This window comes from Sminthopsis crassicaudata, chromosome 2 (assembly GCF_048593235.1).
Source record: "Sminthopsis crassicaudata isolate SCR6 chromosome 2, ASM4859323v1, whole genome shotgun sequence".
Classification (NCBI taxonomy): Eukaryota; Metazoa; Chordata; class Mammalia; order Dasyuromorphia; family Dasyuridae; genus Sminthopsis; species Sminthopsis crassicaudata.
The window spans coordinates 492,312,978-492,334,448 of NC_133618.1; the positions used below are offsets into that span (position 1 = coordinate 492,312,978).

General features: G+C 34.2%; 1 protein-coding gene across 1 annotated transcript in view; it reads right to left on the minus strand.

Moving 5' to 3' along the window:
• Window positions 1-21,471, minus strand: part of LOC141552939 (carboxylesterase 1D-like) — an 87,569-nt gene that overhangs the window by 15,253 nt on the left and 50,845 nt on the right. The window contains 1 exon segment of the mRNA XM_074284843.1: window positions 10,115-10,155. Coding sequence (XP_074140944.1) covers window positions 10,115-10,155 — 41 coding nt within the window.

Consider the following 21,471-nt stretch of genomic DNA (forward strand, 5'->3'; position numbering starts at 1 on the left):
TAGTGGAAAGGTCCCAGCAATAGGTTTCCTGTATTCTCAATCTGACTATATCACTGTGACCCAAAGCAAATTATTTCTCTTTTCTAAATTCTAATTTTTCCATCAATACAATGACTGTGATCCTCCAACTTTCCTCTAGTTCTGCCATTTTGATCCCATATTACTCCACTGAAATATTTTTTCTTACATATCTTCATTCATTCTTCATTTAATAAATGAAAGGCTTTTGATGAAGGTATGTTGCAAATATAATTCAATCAATCATCAAATAATTATTAAGCCGACACTATATATCAAACACTATCCCTTATAGTGGGGAAATAAGGTCAAAACCAGTTTTTCCTCCAATCAAGCTCACATTCTCAATGTATATGTATTAAGTATAGATTTATACAAAGATGTATAAGATAAACCAAAGACAATTTTGGAGAAGGGAAGGAAACTACAACGTGGGGACTCAGGAAAGACCTCATATGGGAAGAAGTGGCATTTGAGTGAAGCTTTGAAGAGATTCTAAGAGGTAGAGGTGGGGAAAGTAAAGTATTCTAGGCATTCAGGAGAGCTTATACAAAAGCACCAATTTGTGAGTGAGATGGAAGGTCGTGTGTAAGGAAAAATTCAAAGATTATTTTTCCTGATCTAAAAAGTACCTGAATGAAAATCATTTAAAATAAGCCTATTGATAACAGAGTTATTACATCTATAAATTGACTGTTGTTCAATCATTTTCAGTTATGTTTCTGTCTTCATGACTTTATTTGGGTTTTCTTGGCAAAGATAATGGAATAGTTTTCCATTTTCTTCTCCAGTCCATTGTAAAGATGAGGAAACAAAGACAGACAGGGTTAAGTGACTTGTCCAAAGAAATTTTGTCTTAAAATGTTCCCCCATGTTTCTTATTATCTTTTAATTTTAGCTATAGTTTTTTTTTATTATATATATATATATATTTTATAATATTATCCTTTGTATTCATTTTTCCAAATTACCCCCCCTCCCTCTATTCCCTCCCCCCGACGACAGGCAATACCATACATTTTACATGTGTTACAATATAGTCTAAGTACAATACATGTGTGTGAATATCATTTTCTTGTTGCATAATAAACATTAGAATCCGAAGGTACATGCAACCTGGGCAGACAGATTGTAGTGCTAACAATTTACATTCCCCTCCCAGTGTTTCTTCTCTGGGTGTATCTACCTCTGTCCATCATTGATCAACTGGAAGTGAGTTGGATCTTCTTTATGTTGAAGATTTCCTTTAGCTATAGTTTTATACACACACACACACACACACACACACACACACACACACACACACACACGGCTAGGTAAAAGAAGGCATTCTCTCCATCATTTCTTACCTAGCCATAATCACTGATTGGGTATTGTTTCAGCCAAACTGAGACCTATTAAGGACCATAGTTTAAAAGGGCCAAGGTCTTTCACTGTATAGATCCGTCATCCTGATCTATATCTTGCCACTGACTTCAGAGGAGAAAGTGAGGCTGGTGACTTTGCACAGTCTTTCCTCACTTAATATCATTTTACTTTCATGTTATGGCATCACCTGTCTGATGCCATGGTACTCTTTGAGAAAGAAAGAGAAAACAATAATAACTGGTACATACCTTATATAAATAAGTTCTATACATTTTACAACATCCCACATGTGCTGCAAGACACAGTCTCTATTTCTTCTGTGGAAAACTTGGAGATTTCTTCATTGAGTCAGCAATCATTTGTCAAAGATCTATTATCAGTAGTATACTATGCTTGGCACCGATGGGTGTCAGATGAATGAGACTCAGAGATGGATTTCTCTCTAGCTTCAGAATGCTGAATTATGAACTCAAAATCAAGAAGTTTAAGTTATGTTGTGATATGGAGCCAAGTGTCATGAGCCCCAGATATGTGGTCATTTGATACCATCATTGATGGCAAATCTTCACTAAACTATGTCTGGGTAATAGATTAGGTCAAACTAAAGTGGGATTGGTTACATAATAGAAAAAATTCCATGACCAAACAGTTTAAATTCTACCAGATATCATTGTGACTTTTTTTGGTCAGCTTTCCTAAATAGGTTGCCTGAAACATCATAAATCTTTCAGATTTTTCTTAAATAAATCATTGCATTGTTACTTTGTACACAGTACATTTCACTTTGCATCAGTTCATGCTAATCTTTCCAGATTCTCCTCAGAACACACTAGTATTCCATCATAATTGTGGTCTTTAAGCACTAATATATGATCACTTTTTGTATAGATTCTGTGAACTGCTGAGAAAAAAAGTCTACTACTTTTTGTCTCCACTCAATTTTCTCCAAAGATCTATCATACCTAACTTTTCTAAAATTCTGTTTATCTCCTTAACTTATTCATTATTTATTTGGTGAGTTGATTTATCTAATTCTGAGAGAGCAAGGTCGAGATTCCCCCACTAATATAGTTTTGCTGTCTATTTCTTCTTGCAGCTCTCTTAACTTCTCCATTAGGAATTTAAATGCTATACCACTTGGTGCACATATGTTTAGTATTAATATTACTTCATTATCTATAATACCCTTTAGCAAGATATAGTTTCCTTACATATTTCTTTTAATTAGATCTATTTTTGCTTTTACTTGATCTGAGATATCAGGATGCCTATCCCTGTTTTTTTGTTTGTTTGTTTGTTTGTTTTGTTTTGTTTTGTTTTGTTTTTCACTTCACCTGAAGCATGATAGATTTTGCTCCAGCTTTTTACCTTTACTCTAAAAGTATCACCTTGCTTTAAATATTTTTCTTGTAAACAACCTATTGTAGGATTCTGACTTTTAATCCAACTTCCATTTTATGGGAGGGTTCACCCCATTCAAATTCAGAGTTTAAATGTTTAATTCTGTATTTCCTGCTATCTTATTTACCCCAAATTATGTTTTTCTCTTTCTTTTCCCCCTTTCCCTCCTTCCCAGTATTTTGCTTTTGACCACCACTTCCGTCAAGTAGCCCTCTCTCTTTGTAGTCCTCCCCCCTTTCTCATATTTTTTCCCTGTTACTTCTGTTTTCCCTTCTATTAGCTTCCACCTTTCCTTTCCCCTTTCCCCTCCTAATCCCCTATAAGGGGAGACAAGTTTTTCTGTGAAAGTAAATATGTCTAATATTCTCTTTTTGAGCCAAATCTGATGAGAGTAAGATTCACACAATATTCATTCCCCCTTCCTTCTGTTCCTCACTTATAAGAGGTCTTTTTGCCTCTTTGTGAAATATAATTTCCCTCATTCTACATCCATGTTCCTCTTTTTCCAATACAATCCCCTTTCTACCTCTAATTTCTTTTCTATATTATCACAGTAAAACCAAATTTTACCTGTACTATATATGTATAGCCATAACAGGGATATAGTTCTCAAGAGTTCTTTGCATTTTACCTTTTTATGATTCTCTTGAGTTCTATATTTGGAGGTCAAGTTTTTTGTTCATCTCTGGTCTTTTCATCAGAAATAAATGAAATTCACATATATCATAGAATGTCCATCTTCCTCCCTGAAAGATAATGCTCAATTTAGCAGGGTAGCAAATTCCAGACCTTCTATCCTTTAAGATGGAAGCTGATATGTCCTGAGTAATTCTGATTGTGGCTCCTCAGTATTTGAATTGTTTCTTTCTGGCTGGTTGCAATATGTTTTGCTTGGTCAGATAGTTCTAAAATTTAACCAAGATATACCTTGGAATTTTCATTTTGGGGTCTCCTTTAAGAGGTGATTGGTGAATTCTTTCGATAGCTATTTTACCTCCTGATTCCAGGACATTAGGGAAGTTTTCCTTGATGATTTTTTGAAAGATAATGTCTAGGCTCTTTATTTCACTGTGGTTTTTAGATTGTCTCTCCTAGATCTATTTTCCAGGTCAATTGTTTTTCCAAGCAGGTATTTTACATTTTCTTTTTTTTTTCAGTTTTGCATGGCTGATTCTTAATGTTTTATTGAATCATTCATTTCCATTTGTTCAGTTCTAATTTTTAGTAAATTATTTTATTTAGTTCTTTTTATATGTAGCCAATTTAATTTTTAAATGAGTTTGTTATGGATTTTTTTCCATTTCACAAATTCTGTTTTTCAGAAGATTGTTTTCTTTTTTCTTTTTGTCAAATCTATTTTGTAAGGAGTTTTCTTCAGATGATTTTTGTGTTTTCTTTTCCAAACCCTCTTGTGAAATTCTCATTCCCTTTTCCCATTAATTTTCTAGATCTCTTTTAAGATCCTTTATGAATTTTTCCAAAAGAGCCTTGTGAGATGGGGCCAAGTTATGTCATCCTTTGGAGCTTCATCCAAGAATCTGCTTTTAGTGTCCTCAGCATTTGAAATCTGTTCTTCTCTTTCTCCATAAAACTATCTATGGTCAGAGATCTTTTTTCCTTTTTTGTTCACTTTTTTTTGGTTGAGCTCTGCTTTTAGGATAAAGGGAAGGTTGTTCAAGCTTCTTTTATAGGCAACAGTACCTGTGCTGAGTCAGTGTTGACTAAGTTCAGATGCTGGATGGATGTGGCCAGGTCCCTCTGAAATCTTGGCATTTAGGGGCTCACTATTTTTCTTTTGTATTTGTGTTGGATATATTATAACTAGTAGCTGATCTACTAGATTGCAACCAAGACAGAGTAGCCAGCATTGCTGTATATTCCTCTCTGTAAATTCTCTGGCACATGGAGCCCACACCGCCCTGGGAATGTGCACTGCTTACACTGGGTGTCTGTGCTTGGCCTGTCTGTGCTCATCCTACCTCCCTCCATGCCTGATTGGAACAGATATTTCCTGGAAAACTTTGAAATTATCTTCTGCTGGAAATTTGTTACACTCCAAATATTTGTGGGTTCTGTCACTCTAAAACCAGTTCTAGGCTCTTTATTTTATTGTGGTTTTCAGGAAGTTTAATAATCCAACTTTATTATTGCTGTTAACATCTGATTTTTTTGTTAATTTGGGGACTTGGGGAGAGCTCAGGAAAAAACTGTGTCTCCTCTCCACCATCTTGGCTCTACCCCCCAATCTGTCCCTTTTTAAAGATGAAAATTCAAAGATAATAATTCCACTTAACTACCACATATAAATAATGCACAAATAAAAGTATCCTATTAAGGGATATGACAACACAAATACAGAAATACAAATAATCTACACTTTGCTAGCAATTCACTTAGATTACAAGCAATTCACTTAGATTACAAGAGTAAATGTTTAATAACTAATCAGGCTTGCAATTAAACTGTGTACTAAAAGCTTTAAGTTAATTAATTTCAAGAATAATCAATCTGAACTAAAATTCTGATTCTTATCCCATAACTTATGTGACTAGTGTTTCAGAAATGCCAATTCTCCTCCCCCATCTAATTCCTCCTTTTCCATACTTATTCTTGAATTTCATTGGTATACCATAATTAGTGTTTTACCTGTTCCTACACAGTTTCACTTTTCATAATCACATCATACTCAGCACTATCCCATACTTTCTTTTGGATTAACCAATTATTAATAACAATCTTAGATATATGTTTTATAATTTCATATACAAAACATAAACAATTTGTCCTTCTTAAATCCCTTGAAATCAGTTTCTTTGGGGCGGGGCGGGGGGCAGAGCCAAGATGGCAGAGAAGGCACATGTGACTTTCTAATCCCCTGTCATACTCTCACAACCAATTACTAAATTCAGCCTCAAAAATAGCACTAGACTGGTAAAATTCATGAAGATTAGAAGTACAACAACTCACCTGCCAAAGATAATCTAGATGATCACCAGAACAGGTTTGTCCTAAGAGGCTAGAGCAGATCAATGCAATCAGGGAGATAGATGAGACTAGCATCTGGAGCAGACTGGGGTGGGGGGGAGGAGGGGAAGAATAGCCTCTGTGACTAGAAAAGTTATTGAGGCAACTCTGCCATAGGCTGACTGCTCTGCCTTGATTACAAAGCAGTAGACCAGCAGAGAAATTAAAGCCAAAGGTAGAGGATACTCTAAAAATATGAGAACCTAACAAGATTTGGCTATACCCACCCAAAACTGGAAGTGGCTCATCACAGACCAGCACAACTGTGCAGCTTCATTCTGCAGTACAACCAGGGTAGCCTCTAATCAGCACAGTGGGGGGGGTATCCCAGGGCAATAGAACTTCTGCAGCAGGACTGTGCTTTCCTGGGCAGAGACACTTCTGGTATCTTGCAACTATTCACTGGGCAACTGCTAATACCCATAGCAGTTTTGGCTTAGGGAAGTGACACTTTCACTGCTCAGCCTCTAGTCCCAGTGCAGTCATTTATCTGCACAACAAGGTTCTTCACATGGCACTTCTGCAATTTGGCCGTACAGGCCTGAGTCACTTACAGTGAGGAACTTTTTCCCAGAGCATTCTGATACCTCTCAGCATTTTGCAGACCGTTTGCAGCACCTTACCGTCAATACACCTATCCTTGCTCTGCACAGGAAGCTGGTAACACCCTTGCCCTGATGGCACAACCTACAGGCTTTTAAAAAAATGACTTGGGGTAGCTAGATGGTGCAGTGGATAGAGCACCAGCCCTGAATTCAGGAGAACCCGAGTTCAAAGCTGGTCTCAGACACTTAACACTTCCTAGCTCTGTGATTCTGGGAAAGTCACTTAACCCCCAGACTCATAAAAAAATAAAAATAAAAAAATGAGTAAAAAAATCAAAAGGACAATTGAGACCTTGTATACAGAAAGAGAGCAGGTTTTCAAACTCAAGGAGACTAATAGCAGACAGTCTCCAGACAATTGTTGGGCCCCAACACACAAGTCTCTCCTAAAAGTAACTATTAAAAATCTTAAAAGGGACTCAAGAAAAATGGGGAAAGCAAAGAGAAGCTATGCAAGAGAGTAAAAACTTCCTGAAATGTGAATTGGAAAAAGTAAAAAAAAAAAAAACTTCCAGGAAGTGCAAGGAAACAGAATTTGTTTGGAAATTGGAAGTGGAAAAGGTAAAGAAATCCCAAGAAAGTAGAATTTGTGAATGGAAAAAGGAAATTATATTATTGCTCTGTAAGAAATGACCAGCAGGATGAATACAGAGAGGCTTGGAGAGACCTATATGAACAGATGCTGAGTGAAATGAGCAGAAACAGGAGATCACTACACACTTCAACAACAATACTGTATGAGGATGTATTCTGATGGAAATGGATATCTTCAACAAAGAGAAGATCTAATTCAGATCCATTTGATCAGTGATAGGCAGAATAAGCTACACCCAGAGAAGGAACTGGGAAAGGAGTGTAAACTGTTTGCATTTTTGTTTTTCTTCCCAGGTTATTTTTACCTTCTTAATTCAATTCTTCCTGTGCAACAAAAACAACAACAAAAATTTGGTGCTGGACACATATTGTATCTAGGATATACTATATTTAACATGTATGAGATTGCCTGCCATCTAGGGAAGGGGATAGTGGGAAGGAGGGGAAAATTTGGAACAGAAGTGAGTGCAAGGAATAATGCTGTAAAATTAATGGTACATATGTTCTGTCAAAAAAAATGTTTAAAAAAATAAATTTTAAAAAAATCATAACTGAACAAATAGAAGTGAATGATTCATCGAGACATCAAGAATCAATCAAGCAAAACCAAAAAAATGAAAAATTAGGAAAAACTGCTAAATATCAACTTGGAAAAACAACGGACCCGGAAAATAGATTTAAGAGAGATAATCTGAGGATTATTGGACTTCCCAAAAACTATGATGAAAAAAAGAGCCATGATACTATTTACAGAAAAGCATCAAAGAGAACTGCCCAGATATAATAGATCAGAACATAAAATAGGCATTGAAAAAATTCATCAAACACCTTCTGAAAAAGACTCTAAAATAAAAACTCCAAGGAATATTGTGGCCAAATTTCAGAATTATCAGACTAAAGAAAAAATATTATGAGCAGTCAGGATGAAACAATTCAAATACTGAGATACCACAATAAGGGTCATTTAAGATCTGGCTGCTTCCACATTAAAGGATCAAAAGGACCTGGAATTGATATTGCAAAAGGCAAAAGAACTTGGAATGCACCCCAGAATAAATTACCCAGCTAAGCTGAGCATTTTCTTCCAAGGAAGAAGAGGAACATTTAACGAAAGAGATGAATTCCATTTGTTTCTAAGGAAAAAAACAGATCTAAACAAAAAAATTGATCTCCAACCATAGGACTCAAGAGAAGCAGAAAAAGGTAAAAGGAACTCTTGGGATCTGTATTTCTGTTGTGGATATAAATAAAGACCACATGTATAATTTGCTTTTACTGATATAACATAAAAAAGGGAAGTAGAAATGGAAAAGGGATAGTGTCAGAAAAAGGGAAAAGGGGAAATAAAAAGGGGGAAAATACATCCCATAAAAAGACAAAGGAAACCAATCATATCTGAGGGAATTTAGAGAGGGGGAGGAAGATTGTGTGAATCTTACTCTCATCAGAGTTGGCTCAAAGAGAAAATAATTGACATATTTGTTTTACAAAGAATTCTCTCACCTCATTAAAAAGTGGTAGAGGAAAAGGGAAATAGAGAAGAGTAATAAGGGAAGGGTACAAGAAAGGGGAAGGGATTCAAAGGGAAGAGGGAGGGAGCCTGAAGAGGGAGAGCTACATGACACAAGTAGGACCTATAAGTTTAATACTGGGGAAGGGGGGAAAGGAAAGCAAGAAAAAGAAAAGCATAATCTGGGGATAATAAGATGGCAGAAAATACAGAATGAGTAATTTTAATCCTAAATGTGAATGGGATGAACTTTCCCAAAAAGGGGAGGTGTATAGCAGACTGGATCAAAAGCCAGAACCCTACAATATCTTGTTTACAAGAAACACATTTAAAGCAGGGAGATAAATACAGAATAAAGATAAACAGCTGAAGTAGAATCTATTATGCTTCAGGTGAAGTCAAAAAAGCAGGGGTAGCCATCCTCATCTCAGATCAAGCAAAAGCAAAAATTGATTTAATTAAAAGAGAAAACTAAGAAAACTATATCTTGTTAAAGGATAGCATAGACAATAAAGCAATATCAATTACTAAACATATATGCACAAAATGATATGCATCTAACTTCCTAAATGAGAAGTTAAGAGAGTTGCAAGAAGAAATAGACAGCAAAACTATAATAATGGGAGATCTCAACCATGCACTCTCAGAATTATATAAATCAAACCACAAAACAAATAAGAAAGAAGTTAAATAGGTAAATAGAATGTTAGAAAATTTAGGTATAATAGATTTTTGGAGAAAACTGAATGGAGAAAGAAAGGACTATATTTTTCTTCTCAGCACTTCATGGAACCTATACAAAAATTTACTATATATTAGAACATAAAGACCTCAAAATTAAATGCAGAAAGGTAGAAATAGTAAATGCATTCTTTTCAGATCATGATGCAATAAAATCTACATTTCAACAAAAGCTAGGAGTAAATAGAACAAAAACTAATTGGAAACTAAATAATCTCATCCTAAATAATGATTGGGTGAAACAGGAAATCATAGCCACAATAAATAAATTCACCCAAGAGAATGACAACAATGAGAAAACATACCAAAATTTGTGGGATGCATCCAAAGCGGCAATACAGTAAAATTTTGTGTCTTTAGAGCCTTACGTAAATAAAATAGAAAAAGAGAAGCTCAGTGAACTGGGATTTAAACTTAAAGAGCTGGAAGAAGAGCAAATTAAAACCCCCAATCAAATACTAAACTTGAAATTCTAAAATTAAAAGAAGAAATTTGTAGCGAGCTGTCGTCTCCAGAAGCTGCCGGATCACTCTCTGGGAAGAGATCTGCTGTGTCTACTCAAATCTCTCAGACAGATTCTTCTTCCTGTAATGAACCGTTGTCTCCAGGCAGTTGCTGTTAACTCTTGTCTTTAGAAGTGACTTCCCTTCCTGCAGAGAGCCCCGTCAGGCCTGATGTAATGCAGAGAGTCTTCTTCTTTCTCTGAGAGTCCTCTCTTTTATTCTCCCAGAGAATGGGCGTGGGATAATGCAAGGGCTTCTGGGAAGAACCACCCCAGCCAATGAGCTTGCCCCCTCTATCAAGTCAACCTGAGTTCTCACCTTGTAATTGTCCAGAAAACCTGAATTCTCACCTTGTCACTGTCCAGATAACCTCGGTTCTCACTTAGTAATCCTAACAGAAATTGATAAAAATTAAAAGTAAAAAAGAAAATTATTGAATTAATAAAGAAAAATAAGAGTTAGTTTTATTTAAAAAAAACAGCAAAAATAGATAAACATTTGGTAAATCTGATAAGAAAAAGGAAAGAGGAAAATAAAATTGTTAGTCTTAAAAATGAAAAGGGAGAAATTTCCACCAATGAAGAGGAATTTAGGGAAGTAATTAGGAGTTACTGTGCCCAACTTTATGCCAATAAATTTGATAACCTAAATTAAATGGAAATATAGGCTTCACAGATTAACACAGGAGGATGTAAATTGCTTAAATAGTCCCATTTCAAAAAATGAAATAGAACAAGCTATTAATCAACTCTCTAAGAAAAAATCCACAGGACCAGATGGATTTACATGTGAATTCTACCAAATATTTAAAGAACAATTAGCACCAATGTTATATAAAATATTTGAAAAAAAATATTTTTATTACACAACTATGGTACTGGTACCTAAATTGAAAACAGAGAAAGAAAATTATAGACCAATCTCCCTAATGAATATTGATGCTAAAATATTAAATAAAACATTAGCAGAAAGACTACAAAAATCATCCCCAGATAAAATACTATGATCAAGTAGGATAAATACCAAGAATGCAGGGATGGTTCAACATTAGGAAACTACTACTATAATTGACCATGTTAATAATCAAATTAACAATAACAATCTGAACATCTCAATAGATGTAGAAAAAGCATTTGATAAAATCCAAGATCTATTCCTACTAAAAACACTTCAGAGTATATAGGAATAAATGGACTATTTCTTAAAATAGTCAGGAGCATATATTTAAAACCATCAATAAGTATCATATGTAATGGAGATAAACTGGAACCTTTCACAGTAAGATCAAGAGTGAAACAAGGTTGCCCACTATCACCATTACTATTCAATAATGTATTAGAAATGCTAGCCGCAGCAATAAGAGTAGAGAAAGAGATTAAAGAAATTAGAGTAGGTAATGAGGAAACCAAACTATCACTCTATGCAGATGACATGATGGTATACTTAGAGAACCCGAGAGATTCTAATAAAAAGTTATTAGAAATAATCCACAACTTTAGCAAAGTTGCAGGATACAAAATAAATCCACATAAATTCTCAGCATTTTTATATATCACCAACAAAATCCAACAGCAAAAGATACAAAGAGAAATTCCATTCAAAATAACTATCAAGAGTATAAAATATTTGGGAATCTATCTACCAAAGGAAAATCAGGAATTATAGGAGCAAAATTACAAAACACTTGCCACAAAAATAACGTCAGATTTAAATATTTGGAAAGATATTAAGTGCTCTTGGATAGGCTGAGTGAATATAATCAAGATGACAATACTCCCTAAACTAATGTATTTATTTAGTGCCATACTAATCAGAATCCCAAGAAACTATTTTAATGAACAAGAAAAGATAACAAAATTCATATGGAAGGACAAAAGGTCGAGAATTTCAAGGGAATTAATGAAAAAAAAAATCAAATGAAGATGACCTAGCTATAAATGATCTAAACTATAGTATAAAGCAGCAGTCACCAAAACCATTTGGTATTGGCTAAGAAATAGACAAGTTGATCATTGGAATAGGTTAGGTTCACAGGACAAAACAGTGTACAACTATAGAAATCTAGTGTTTGACACACCCAAAGATCCCAACATTTGGGATAAAAATTCATTATTTGACAAAAACTGCTGGGAAAGCTGGAAATCAGTATGGCAGAAATTAGATATGGACCCACACTTAACACCATATACCAAGATAAGATCAAAATGGGTCCATGATTTAGGCATAAAAAACAATATCATACACAGACATGGTACTGATACCTAAACCAGGTCAATAGAAAACTGAGAAAATTATAGACCAATTTCCTTAATGAATATTGATGCTAAAATCTTAAATAAGATATTAGCAAAAAGACTTCAGAAAATCATCTCCAGGATAATACAAAGTAGGCTTTATTCCAAGAATGCAGTGCTGGTTTAATATTAGGAAAACTATTAATGTAATTGAACATATTCATAATCAAATTAATAAAAACCATATGATCATCTCAATAGATGCAGAAAAAGCATTTGATAAAATCCAACATCCATTCCTACTAAAAACTCTTGAAAGTATAGGAATAAATGGACTATTCCTTACAATAATCAGGAGCATATATTTAAGACCATCAGTAAGCATAATATGCAATAGAAATAAACTGCAACCTTTCCCAGTAAGATCAGGAGTGAAACAAGGTTGCCCACTATCACCATTACTATTCAATATAGTACTAGAAACGCTAGCCTCGGCAATAAGAGCCAAGAAAGAGATTCAAGGAATTAGAGTAGGAAATGAGGAAATCAAACTATCACTTTTTGCAGATGACATGATGGTATACTTAGAGAACCCCAAAGACTCTGCTAAAAAGCTATTAGAAATAATTCAAAATTTCAGCAAAGTGGCAGGATACAAAATAAATCCACATAAATCTTCAGCATTTTTATTTATCACCAAAAAAATGCAACAGCAAGAGATACAAAGAGAAATTCCATTCCAAACAAATGTTGAGGGTATAAAGTATTTGGGAATCCATCTACCAAAGAAAAGTCAGGAATTACATGAGCAAAATTACAAAACACTTGCCACAAAAATAGAGTCAGATTTAAATAATTGGAAAGACATTCAGTGCTCTTGGATAGGCCGAGCGAATATAATAAAGATGACAATACTCCCCAAACTAATATATTTATTTAGTGCTATACCAATCAGACTTCCAAGAAACTATTTTAATGACCTAGAAAAAATAACAACAAAGTTCATATGGAAGAATAAAAGGTGGAGAATTGGAAGGGAACTAATGAAAAAAAAAAAAAACTCAGAGGAAGGTGGTCTAAGTGTAGCTGATCTAAAGTTATATTATATAGCAGCAGTCACCAAAACCATTTGGTATTGGCTAAGAAATAGACCGGTAGATCAATGGAACAGATTAGATACAAAGGACAAAAAAGGGTAGATCTATAACAATCTAAACTTTGACAAACCCAAAGATACCAACATTAGGGATAAAAATTCATTATTTGGAAAAAACTGTTGGGAAAACTGGAAATTAGTGTGGCAGAAATTAGATATGGATCCACACTTAACACCATATACCAAGATAAGATCAAAATGGGTCCATGATTTAGGCATAAAGAATGAGATTTATAAATAGATTAGAGAAACATAAAATAGTCTACTCTCAGACCTGTGGAGGAGGAAGGAATTTATGACCAGAGGAGAACTAGAGATCATTATTGATCACAAAATAGAAGATTTTGATTACATCAAACTAAAAAGTTTCTGTACAAACAATACTAATGCAAACAAGATTAGAAGGGAAGTAACAAATTGGGAAAATACTTTTAAAAGTAAAGGTTCTTACAAAGGTCTCATTTCCAAAATATATAGAGAACTCCTAATTTATAAGAAACCAAACCATTCTCCAATTGATAAATGGTCAAAGGATATGAACAGACAATTCTCAGATGATGAAATTAAAACTATATCCACTCATATGAAAGAGTGTTCCAAATCACTACTGATCAGAGAAATGCAAATTAAGACAACTCTGAGATATCACTACATACCTGTCAGATTGGCTAAGATGAAAGGAACAAATAATGATGAATGTTGGAGGGGATGCGGGAAAACTGGGACACTAGTACATTGCTGGTGGAGTTGTGAAAGAATCCAGCCATTCTGGAGAGCAATTTGGAACTATGCCCAAAAAGTTATCAACCTGTGCATACCCTTTGACCCAGCAGTACTACTACTGGGCTTATATCCCAAAGAAATACTAAAGAGCGGAAAGGGACCTGTATGTGCCAAAATGTTTGTGGCAGCTCTTTTTGTTGTAGCTAGAAACTGGAAGATGAATGGATGTCCATCAGTTGGAAATTGGTTGGGTAAATTATGGTATATGAAGGTTATGGAATATTATTGCTCTGTAAAAAATGACCAGCAGGAGGAATACAGAGAGGCTTGGAGAGACTTACATCAACTGATGCTGAGTGAAATGAGCAGAACCAGAAGATCGCTGTACACTTCAATGCTGTATGAAGATGTATTCTGATGGAAGTGGAAATCTTCAACATAAAGAAGATCCAACTCACTTCCAGTTGATCAATGATGGACAGAGGTAGCTACACCCAGAGAAGGAACACTGGGAAGTGAATGTAAATTGTTAGCACTAATGTCTGTCTGCCCAGGTTACATGTACCTTCGGAATCTAATGCTTATTGTGCAACAAGAAAATGGTATTTACACACATGTATTGTATCTAGGTTATAGTGTAACACATGTAAAATGTATGGGATTGCCTGTCATCGGGGGAGGGAGTAGAAGGAGGGAGGGATAATTTGGAAAAATGAATACAAGGGATAATATTATAAAAATATATATAATAATAAATAAATAAATAAAATTTAAAAAAAAATCAAGATCATAAATAAATTAGAGGAACACAGGATAGTTTACCTCTCAGACTTATGGAGAAGGAAGGAAATTGTGACCAAAGCAGAACTAGAAATTGTTATTGATCACAAAATAGAAAACTTTGATTACATCAAAGCTTTTGTACAAACAAAACTACTACAAACAAGATTAGAAGGGAAGAAATAAAATGGGAAAACATTTTTACAATTAAAGGTTCTGATACAGATGATGAAATTGAAACTATTTCAACTCATATGAAAGAGTGTTCCAAATAACTATCGATCATAGAAATTGAAATTAAGACAACTCTGAGATACCACTACACACTTGTCAAATTGGCTAGGATGACAGAAAAAAATATTGATAAATGTTGGAGGGGCTGTGGGAAAACTGGGACACTGATACATTGTTGGTGGAATTGTGAAATAATCCAACCATTCTGGAGAGAAATCTGGAATTATGCCCAAAAAGTTATCAAACTGTGCATACCCTTTGATCCAGCAGTGCTACTACTAGTCTTATATCCCACAGAAATACTAAATATTTGTGGCAGCCCTTTCTGTAGTAGCTACAAACTAGAAAATGAATGGATGACCATCAATTAGAGAATGTTTGGGTAAATTATGGTATTTGATGTTATGGAATATTATTGTTCCATAAAAAAATGACAAGCAGGATGAATACATAGAGGCTTGGAGATACTTACATGAACTGATGCTGATAAAATGAGCAGAACCAGATTATTTTACACTTCAACAACAATACTGTATGAGGATGTATTCTGATGGAAATGAATAATAATGAAGTGGATACCTTCAACAAAAAGAAAATCTAATTCACTTTCAATTGAACAATGATGGACAGAATCAGCTACACTAGAGAAGGAACACTGGGAAATGAGTATAAACTATTTGCATTTTTGTCTTTCTTCCTAGGTTATTTTTACCTTCTGAATCCAATTCTTCCTGTGCAACAAGAAATTCGGTTTTGCACACATATATTGTATCTAAGATATACTATAACACATTTAACATGTATGGGACTGCCTGCCATCTAGGGGAGCGGTTGGAGGGAAGGAGGAGAAAATTCAGAACAGAAGTGAGTGCAAAGGATGATGTTATAACAAATTACCTATGCATATGTACTGTCAAAAAAAAAAGTTATAATTATAAAATTAATAAAAAAATTAATCTATTTAAGTCTAAGTGCTTTAAAACAAGTTTAAGTGATGCTGCAATATAACATAATGATGATAAATATTAAGTTTTCAATAAAATACTTTATTTTGAAATACCATCTAGTACTAAATGCTACCCTACATAAATGTTTATTTCTATGCCTACCACTTCTACCCCATTTTACGTTGAACTTTGTGCTTCTCTGCTGAATAAACCAACTATTATATTGAATTACCTTTATCTGTATTAATGTCTTATCCTCTTAATAGAATGTAAAGTCCATAAAAGCACATAGATACTTAATAAATACTGGATAAACTTAATGGGAGCAAGATGACTTTTTCATAAGGTACTTCTGCCATCTACTGGACAAAAATAAAATTTACATAGGGCATAAAATAACTGAATTGAACAAAAAGAATTGCATTGGGATAGATTGACTTAGGTTAGAAGATGAAAAGTAGAAGTGAATTAAACAAAAGAAATGAAGAAAAACAGATGTATACAAAGAAATTTAAAAAGAAAACAAATTTGCGGATCTTTCTAAAAAAGGAGAGAACTATAGAAGCTGTCAGGTGACAATAAGGTCAGAGAAAGTCATTAACAGTGATGATGGTTGATAATTCCCTGCTTTAAGGTAGTGAGGCAGCAATGTGTCCACCTGATGACAATAAAGAGGCTTTTTTTTTATCTTCCCAAGGTATGTATCCAAGAAATAACAGAATTTTACAAGACCAATCAAATGAATTATCACTCTCCTCTTCTGGCTATTCACATAAACCCAAATAATACTTCCAGGGGAAAAAAATCTAAAAAAACTATAGGTTGTGATTTCCTTATTGTTGTCCATTGAAGACAAGTGATAAAAGCCAAGAAGATTAAAAACTAATTTGAGAAGTGAACATCTGGATATTCTTATCAACATGGGGTCTGAGAATGGAATTAAGACTTCTGTTCCATGGACCAGAATGGACCATATAAGAATGACAGACTTCTAAAAAGGAATTGCATATACCTAACACAGATTGGTAGGAATATGAATGAGGTGTAATATGAATCTAGTTTTTTAAACATACTTTAGATGAAAAAAGGATATGAGCAAAAACTACTTCTATATAATCACAAAGCTAGAGAGTAACTACAAAGGTGGAAGAATAACAATTCACAAAATTAGAAGGTCAATAAAATGATTCTAAGAAAGGATCCAGTGCTGAAAACTATGATTTCAAATTTGCATACACTGATACTCAAAGTTTAGGCAAGGAATAATAAAAATACTAATGTAATGAAACAATTTTACCTCAAGGGTACCATAAAGACATTACAGGTTGGAACCCATGATTAGACTATCACTCTGGATTGATGTATTTTATTCTTTTAAAAATAACTGAATAAATAATGTAAGGACAGAATTGTTTATGAAAAAGGAATGTTTATGGAAGGAAATCTAGGAAAAAGTAGAAAGAATGATAGCAAGTCCATAGAAAAAACAAATGGAGTGAAAAGGTGATTTTGTCATTGGTATATACTAAAAATCACTTGAAAAAAAGAGGAAATAGGTGAGTTTAGAAAAGAGAAGAGAAATTTGGAGTAGAGGCATAATAGTTTTGGGATTATACATTATACAATTATACATAAATCTACCAATAGGAAAACAACTAATAATTTATTGACTTGTCGCAATACAGCAGTTTTCAAATATTAATTATTTAAATAATGAAATATTTTTTACAGAAAAAATTACAATCTCTATAAATAATTCCCCTTTGTTTGTACTTAATTCAAACAAAATTAAGAATTTATCACATTTTTTATTATTACACAAATATATAATGTATAATTATGTAATATTAGCATGAAGGTATAATTATTTATTGATAAATTCTTTATGATTCCAATATATCCTCTACTCAGCCACTCAAATAAATTTCCTTAAGCATCCTGACCTTTCCTAAAACATAGGCCTCACCATTTGAATCTGATCTAAATAAACTTCAATTGTTTCCTTTCACCTGTAGGATCAAATATAAAATCCTCTCTTCAGTGTTAAAAACTCTTCTTAACATGACCTCTTCTTACCTTTCCAGTCTCTTTGTACTTTACTCTTCCTTTCACTCTACTATTCAGCCAAATGGAGTAGCCTACTGCTCCTCACACATAATGAGTGGTCTATTCTCCAGACTTCATGAATTTATATAGACTTCCCCTCACACTGAGAATGTTCTTTCCCTTTATCTGCTAACTCCTGCCTCCTTTTAAGGCTTAGCTCAAAGCCCACCTTTTAGAGAAGGCCTTCCCCAATCAAATCCAGTGTTCCTTTTCTTCCCCTTCTTCCTCTGATAATGCCATTCAGGTATCTTGTATATAGCTTGTATGCTGTTAAAAGGATGTCTCATCCATTAGAATATTAGCAACTTGAGGTTAGGAGGTTTGATTTTGCATTTCCTTTGTCCTCTGTGGCTAGTACAGTGCTCAGAGCAAAACATCCACAATAGCATTACTATTATGTAGAATGAGGTTGTCTATCACTGCAAAATTAATCAATGTATGATGTCATTAAGGATATTGCTATTCATAAATATTTTCTAACTACCAATTCAACCACTTATTTTGCAGTTGAGGAAAATGAGGGAAACGTTACATGCCCAAGGACTCACTAGTAATAGGGGAAAAAAAAATCAGGATTTGAACGCAAGTTCACTGAATTTCAAATCTAGCATGTTTTTTTAAGGTGCCCTATGACCTTTCATAGAAAAGAGGAAAGCAAAAGAGTGGTGAATGGTACCACAATTTATAATATCCATTCTGGATTAAACCGAGTACTTTGGACTAGAAGGGAGAGAGGTATGTGACATGTAAAGTCCTTAGTGGCAAGCTCAATTAAGTGCCTGGTCCCCCAGAAACTTCCTAGCTCTCCCCTGGGAAAATCCTCCACCCCGTCATGAATGAGAAAGTCAAGTCAGAAGCAAAATAGAGTGTTACTAGAGAAGACTGCAGAGAAGAAGGATATTTAGTGTCTGGAGGACAAAAATAGAGGGATTAGGAATTCTATGTAGTGGTTCACACTCATTTCCCAGAGTTCTATTGCTGAGTGTAGCTGGTTCAATTCATTACTACTCTATTGAAACTGATTTGGTTCAACTCATTGTTGAAGAGGGCCATGTCCATCAGAATTGATCATCATATAGTATTGTTGTTGAAGTATATAATGATCTCCTGGTCCTGTTCATTTTACTCAGCATCAGTTCATGTAAGTCTCTCCAGGCCTTTCTGAAATTATCCTGCTGGTCATTTCTTACAGAACAATAATATTCCATAACATTCATATGCAACAATTTATTCAGCCATTCTCCAATTGATGGGCATCCACACAGTTTCCAGTTTCTGGCCTCTACAAAGAGGAGTGCCACAAACATTCTTGCACATACAAGTCCATTTCCCTTCTTTAAGATCTCTTTGGGATATAAGCCCAGTAGTAACACTGCTGGATCAAAAGGAATGTACAGTTTGAAAACATTTTGATATAGTTCCAAATCTCTCTCCAGAAGGGCTAGATGTATTCACAATTCCACTACCAATGCATCAGTGTCCCAGTTCTCCCACATACCCTCCAATAGTCATCATTATCTTTTCCTGTCATCTTAACTAATCTGAGAGGTGTGTAGTGGTATCTTAGAGTTATCTTAATTTGTGTTTTGCTGATTAATAATGACTTGGAGTATCTTTTCATATGGCTAGAAATAGTTTCAATTTCTTCATCTGAGAATTGTCTGTTCATGTCCTTTGACCATTTACTAATTGGAGAATGGCCTGATTTCTTCTAAATTAGAGTCAATTCTCTATGTTTTCGAAATGAGTCCTTTATCAGAATCTTTGACTGCAAAAATGTTTTCTCAGTTTATTGCTTCCCTTCTAATCTTGTCTGCATTAGTTTTGTTTGTACAAAAAAAATTTCCAATTTGATATAAACAAAATTTTCTATTTTGTGATCAATAATGATCTCTAGTTTTTCTTTGGTCACAAATTCCTTCCTCCTCCACAGGTCTGAGAGATAAACTATCCTATGTTCTTCTAATTTATGGATAATCTCATTCTTTATGCCTAGATCATGAATCCATTTTGACCTTATCTTGGTGTACTATGTTAAGAGTTTCTGCCATAGTAATTTCCAATTTTTCCAGCAGTTTTTGTCAAACTGTGAATTCCTATCCCAAAAGCGGGGATTTTTGGATTTGTTAAACACTTGATTATTAAAGTTGTTGACTATTTTGTCCTTTGCACCTAACCTGTTCCACTGATCAACTAGTCTATTTCTTAGCCAATGCCAAATGGTTTTGGTAACCACTGCTTTATAATATAATTTTAGATCTAGTACAGCTAGGCCACTTTCATTTGATTATTTTTTTCATTAGTTCCCTTGAAAGTCTTGACCTTTTATGCTTCCAGATGAATTTTACTGTTATATTTTCTAGGTCATTAAAATAGTTTTTTGGGAGTCTGATTGGTATAGTGCTAAATAAATAGATTAGTTTAGGTAGTATTGTCATCTTTACTATATTTGCTCACCCTATCCAAGAGCACTTAATATTTTTCCAATTGGTTAGATCTGACTTTATTTGTGTGGTAAGTGTTTTGTACTTTTACTCATATAGTTCCTGACTTTTCCTTGGCAGATAGATTCCCAAATACTTTATAATACAAGTAGTTACTTTAAATGGAATTTCTCTTTGTAACTCTAACTGTTGGATTTTCTTATTATTATATAAGAATGCTGATGATTTATATGAGTTTATTTTGTGTTCTGCAACTTTGCTAAAGGTGTAGATTATTTCTGATAGCTTTTTAGTAGAATCTCTGAGGTTCTGTAAGTATATGATCATATCATCTGCAAAGAGCAATAATTTGGGTTTCATTGTTACATCCACTAATTTCTTTAATCTCTTCCTCAACTCTTATTGCCAAAACCAGTATTTCTTTTTTTTTTTTTTAAAGCAAGGCATTTTTCCCTTGATATATTTATTTTTGTGTATAACGCAAGAAAAAAAATAAATTAATTTCCCATAAACTATAGTTCCTCTTGCTCTCTACCCGACCCCAACTATACAATCACAGAATGCCAGGAATCCAGAATACTCCAGTGGCCAGTGAGTCCAACACACACCTACATTAATGAGAAAGCCACTTAAACTGTTTGCTCCCAAATCAACTGACTTTCTTGGGAGACTCCTACCCAAGGAAAGACAACTCACCCCATGCTAAGGTCTTCTTAGGCAGTAACTTGCATTTGAGGATTAATCTTTCTGCATAATATTTCCCTACAACACTACTCTGCCCATTGGAATATAAACTTCTCAAGGGCAGGGATTTTTCTTTTTTCTTTCTTTCTTTTCTTCCTTCCTTTCCTCCTCCCTTCCTTGCCATTTTCCTCCCTCTCTCCCTTTCTTCCCACTCTCCTTTTCTTTCTTCCTTTTTTATCTTCCTTCTTTCCTTTCTTCTTTCCTTTCTTCTTTCCTTCCTTCCTTCCTTTTCATCTTTCTTTCTTTCTTGTCATCTTCCTTCCTTCATTTTTTTTTATTATATATATATATATATATATTTTTTATAATATTATCCCTTGTATTCATTTTTCCAATTTA